A 5,807-nucleotide genomic window follows, 5' to 3' on the forward strand; every position below is an offset into this window, starting at 1 on the left:
TTAGATTTTAACCCTTAAGTGGTCGCAGTTGTCCACTGAACATAATTGGGCGCGCGGTAAGAGAATCCCCGCTCCGTGTATTTTATGATTTCGAGAAAAAAAAAGATGAACAAAAAAAATTATTCCACGTTCACAGCTAATTTTTAACTTTCAATGAATAAGTAACGGGAGTATGGAAGCGAAGTAGTTGTCAGATAATACAAAAACTCGATTTGAAGAAGTGAAAAATTATGAAATTTTGCAATAATAATTAAAAATTCAGCATAAATTTCACATTTTTGTATTGCGTAAGTAATTGACTAGAAATTGATCATGAAAATTAATATTTTTGCACTATGTAACCGTTAACATTCACAAAAGTCCCAACAAAAAGTATTAAAACTGTATTTTCTATATTCTCAGATATCTCGTCTTAATTAAGCAAAGATTAATGCTTTTTTTATTTTTCAATTAAATTTTCCTACCTTCTGAATGATTCTATTCACATTTTTCAATCTTACACGGAGAAAAAAGTTGGAGAAAAATTACCGTACATGTCAAGAAATCGTGGAGTCAAGAATCAAACATGATTTTCAATACTTTTTCACTCTATATCAGGAAAAAGTGCGAGGCGAATCATAAATTTGTCTTCGTTGGTATGGGAAAATTTCCTGAACGTAAGGGTAATTTGTGCCGAAACTGTAAATTTTAACCTGAATTTCATCAAAAATTCTCCCGTGAACGTGAATGACTGCTCAATATTGCGTATAATTTTTCTGCAAAGGATAATGATTTTCCAGCGAACGCGTTCGGCACAATTTCACTTGCATTCGTCCCCATGACTTTCAGATGGACACAAGAAAAAAATACCCTAGCGGTGTGGCAAATTTTCTTGTACAGGAGAATAATTTTTGCATCCATAGATGTTTTTTGTATCGATCGAATAAAATTGTAAAAATTGTACACTGTTAGAAAATTACTCTTTAATTTTTTTCAAACGAATAATTTACATGGAATTTCCATTGATCTTATTATCAATAAATCAGTCAATTTTCTTGAATATTCAATGAAATTTGATTTTTCAAATTCATGCGACAGTGAAAATTACTGAAGATGTTGAAAATTCAGGCTACTTTTCTTCTGAATGTTCAATCTGTTGAAAATTCAATTGAATCTATTGCTTAATTTTTTCGACAGGTTCGAAAATCCAAATTGTTCTTGAAAATTGAATAATGATTCATCATGAAGAACTTAATTTTATTGAATTTCCAAGATGAATCAGGAATTGATTTCAAGTTCAGAATATTGTGAATTCAACTCCATCAATTACTTAAATTTCAACAAAATTTCCAACAGTGTACACAAACAAGTATTTTTTCATTAAATTACATTTATATCCTCCATGAATACCTTTCATAAAGTGAAAATTGTTACGACTTTCTACATAATTTTATCCAACCTTTCCCTCCGCGTATGAACGTCCCACGCAGCAGGCCAATTCTCCCCAAAAAGAATTCTCAATTCACGAACATTTTCTCGTCGCCCAACTCTTAAAAGACACACGACTCACAAGTCTTCCGTGGACGTAAGACTATTTACCGACAGCGATCCATCTTAAAAAAATTGCTCCGAATTCATTGACTCCAAACAGAATAAACCGCAATGAGTGTGCTCACATGGGGATTGGATGAGAGCCGAGGTGGGGATGAGCGTAAAAAGCGCTGGAAAAAAAAGCCAAGAGCAGGGTGAAGCGCAGAGAGCCCCACGATTTGTTTGTATTTCCATGCGTGTTGCGGCTGCGCTCCCCACCTTTGCCCACCTCTGAGCAGCGCGCCCGTGCGCCCCGGCTGTTTGCATTGTTTGCTGTCAAACATTGGGTGCAAACAGTGGTGGTGGGGTGAGAGCTGGCGATCGACGATTCTCCCATCCAATTGGAGGAGCGCGAAGGCGGGCGCGTCTACCGGACAAATAGGCGGTGCTTGAGCCGCGGTATATAAACCGCTGCAGTGGGGGAACCGGCAGATACGTGTGACCGCTCAGACGGTGCACTTCGCTCGTTCAAATTGAAATCACCCTAAAGATCCAATAGTTTACAAAGTTCAACGCTTACCGAAATAAGTGTTCAGTGTGTTCTACCCCGAATAAAAAGAACTTGTGTTATTGTGAGGACGTTCGAGTGTTACTGGATACTCCCAAAACTGTTGAAAAAGTGAATTTAAAAAAAATGGTGAACATGGAGGGCTCGAGTGAGCAGCAGACAGTGACGGCCTCGCCACCCCCGCGGGCCACCCTAAAAAGCAACTTCAGCATCAGGAGTATAGTCCCCGAGGCATGCGCCGGTACCCCATCAGCCCCAACGATCAATCAGCCCTCAATGTCACCAACGGTCTCCCACGCCGATGACAGCGACGACTCGAGCGACCTAGACGTAACTGGCGACGGTGCAGAGACACCGCCACTCGACTGTTCTCGCAATGCAACAAGCGAGAGCCCCTCGAGCCAGCAAAATCAGCAGACTGAGGAGAAGAAGAAGAACGAAAAGCCCCCGTACAGTTACAACGCCCTCATAATGATGGCAATCCGCCAGAGTCCTGAGAAACGTTTGACATTGAACGGCATCTACGAGTACATAATGCGCCATTTTCCCTACTACGAGACCAACAAGCAAGGCTGGCAAAACTCGATTCGTCACAATTTATCCCTCAACAAGTGTTTCGTTAAAGTACCACGTCATTACGACGACCCGGGAAAGGGTAACTACTGGATGTTGGACCCGAGCTCCGAGGACGTGTTCATTGGTGGTACAACCGGCAAGTTGAGGCGGCGAACGACAGCGGCTTCGCGATCGCGGCTGGCAGCTTTCAAGAGGAGTGTTGTGCTTGGTGGGCTTTACCAGACGCCTTATGCGCCACCGGTGTGGCCAGCATCGCTCTACTCATTGCCTTATCTCCACAGGGCTGGGTATCCACCGGCGAGCGGTGCTTATCCAACACCAGCAGGCTACCCCGCTAGCTTGTTGCCTGGCTCCACCAGCATGCCCTGCAAGCCCCAGGCGGTGCCAGCCACTGCGGCTCCACCGAGTCACGGAGCTTTCTCCATGGAGAGACTTCTTCAGGCACCAACGGGCTATCCCAGCGGTCTACCAGCCCCCGCCATGCCTTCCGCTGCCAATCCCTACGATTTCTACACCACTCTGAGAAATCTTGCCGCCCATCAGCAGCATCAGGCTGTCTTCGGCCAGCCGAGGTACCACTTGGGCCAGCATCATCTCCCGAGTCAACCAACGTCCACGACAGCATCGCCTGGAAGCAGCCCGGAACCAATGTCTCCGCACTCACCACCAACCTCCGCCTGCAATTCCGTCGGCCAGAGCAGGCCCCATGCTCACAGTCCACCGATGCTACTTCTCAAACCCATCACCGTTCTCACTGGGAGACAGAGCTGAATCTCAACGGGTCCACGAGTTACCGCTACCAGTGATTAAATTTTTTGTATACTTTTCTTTCTTTCTTGTTGCTCTCGAGGAAGAGGGGTGAGGGATCTCGTAGTCCTTGTATGGCCACATATGGGGTCTCTACGGGCGATCTCATGGGGTTTGCTTAGAGTATCAGGACCCCGGGAATTTAATAGATGTGGGGTTAAAATATTTCCGAATTACCAAATTTCGAGGCGTTTGGGTTAAATGCACAAGTGGAGGCCTCTCCGAGTGATGATAATGGTTTAGAAAATTATTATATTGTATATAGAACTGAGAGAATTACTATATTAGTGATTTAGATTGTGTAATTGCCTGAGATCTCTCGTTGACGAGTGTTCGTTTTTATCTATCGTGACATTCGGCAATTTTTATGTTTATTATTTGTATATAGGAGAGAAGAGAGAAATTATTAACGATTCTGAGATGTTGTACATAGAGGCGAGGAGGAGATCGATATGAATAAATGTTCAAAACCTTTTTTTATAATTCAATGTTTTGTTATTCAAGAAAAATATTTCGCATCTTTGGAAATATCTTTTATCTAGTTTTAACTCCACACTTCGGTGAACTTCGTTGATTCCTCATCCGCTTTGATTGTTTCATCGGTTGATTTGGTCGCTGCTTCGTCGTTGGGTGTCACAAATCCTGATTGGATATTTCGTTCAATAAAATGGTTGAGCATCCTCGAGACACCATCGTAAATGTAACAGGCAGAACCCGCTGACTGTCAAAACATCCGAGAAGGTAACAAAGTCGTGAGGAGACAATGGGGTGAGGATGGTGAGGGAAAAGCCAAGAGGGACTCTAAATTACTTTATTACCTCGCCGTAACCATAAACCGTACTTTCCGTGGCCTTCGGACCGTTCGAATTCAACCGAAGGTAACAAATATTTTCCAGATAGTCCGCTCTATTCTTTCGGTTTTATTTTTCAACTCTACTATTTTTATTCTTGTTCAAAAACAAGCTGGTGATGCATTCTTGGGTCTGGGGGTTGGTAGTCATTCATGGAGGAATTATTAACTTTTTGTGTGGGTAATTGGCATCGTGGTATCATTGGCGTGAATCGATGTAACACGCCAGCCATATTGAGAAGATTATGCAATTCTCGTGTAGACTTTAATTCATCGTTTTATATCAACCCTACAAAGTGCAATAGTTCACCAATTGGGTTGGTGCATTAAATTTTTTATTGGAAGATGATGGGAAAGGAAAAATACGTACAAGGAGAGAATAAAATGTAATGGAATTGCCCCAGAATTATACATCAGTATAGTCATTTCTCAGAATTTTAATATAAATAAATGAAGAGATTTTGGGTAATAATTTCAATGTTTTTGTGATATTTTTTACCTGAAATATCGAATTTTCGAAAAAAAATGCATTACATTTTTTACTCGCTCTTTCAAAAATTCAGCGGCAATCTTTTTTTTTTTTTTCGCCGATTTTTCGCTGTGTTAAAAATATTTTATTCGAATTGTTTTATTCCGAAAAATGAGAGTAAAACACATTAATTGAAGTCAATGCGAAAAAATATCGGTATTATGACATCGGAAGACAGTCGACCTCAACTGCTTATAACTTCGGTTTATTTTAAAGAATAATTTTTTAGGACTTATCTTCACTTTTCCTCGTCCGGGGATTGGTGTTGGCCCTTCCCCAAACTCGTAAAAGTGAAAATCACTATGGAAAAATATCGTTCACGGCTACTGCCATGGGGTGTTTCCACTCGCGTGGTTGGCCAGTCCTCGCCTTCGGCTCGGACGCCACCTCCGTGCGAGTAAAGAACGCCATGGCACTCACCCTAAAATATACAATTTCGGTGTTCACAAACATTTGAAAATGAGTTTTTAACATTGCGTCAATTAGGTTTTTGCATACATTGGGTTTTGAATTTGTTTACGCAAGATTAAGAATGAAGCCTACAATTTTTCTTGTGGTTTTCATGTACAAAATTTGAGTTTTTATTGGACATCTGTAATAGATTTTTCTTTTGATTCAAAATACTTTCTATATATATCTTTCTTATGGCGAAGAAAATGGAAAAATCAAGGCCAACTGAAAAAATATTCATGATTTCACGAGGCACATCATCTTAATCGTCTATAACTTCTTTCTATTTTTACAGACAATTCTTCTGTATTCATGAATATTAAGAAATGATTTTTTTTATTGCACGCTTTTAAACTTAACGGTATATGCTGCAGTAAAAAACATACTAATTTTGTGGGAATTTACACAAAATGATAATTCCTTAAAAATATTCTGTTCCACGTAGGATTAGATTTAGAGAAGTTACAAAGGTTAATATTCCTTGTGCATTCAACTCGATGCATTTATATTGCATAAGT

The 5,807-nt window shown here is 40.7% G+C and overlaps 1 protein-coding gene across 1 annotated transcript; it reads left to right on the forward strand.

Annotated features, from left to right (window-relative positions):
• Window positions 1-2,020: 2,020 nt before the first annotated feature.
• On the forward strand, window positions 2,021-3,943 carry LOC107041248 (fork head domain transcription factor slp2). The gene has a single exon (XM_015261707.1). It carries the CDS (start codon window positions 2,204-2,206, stop codon window positions 3,422-3,424), a length of 1,221 nt encoding a protein of 406 aa, XP_015117193.1. The 5' UTR covers window positions 2,021-2,203; the 3' UTR covers window positions 3,425-3,943.
• Window positions 3,944-5,807: the final 1,864 nt, after the last annotated feature.

Source organism: Diachasma alloeum, unplaced genomic scaffold, assembly GCF_001412515.2.
Source record: "Diachasma alloeum isolate Michigan unplaced genomic scaffold, Dall2.0 Dall_scaffold_00179, whole genome shotgun sequence".
Lineage (NCBI taxonomy): Eukaryota > Metazoa > Arthropoda > Insecta > Hymenoptera > Braconidae > Diachasma > Diachasma alloeum.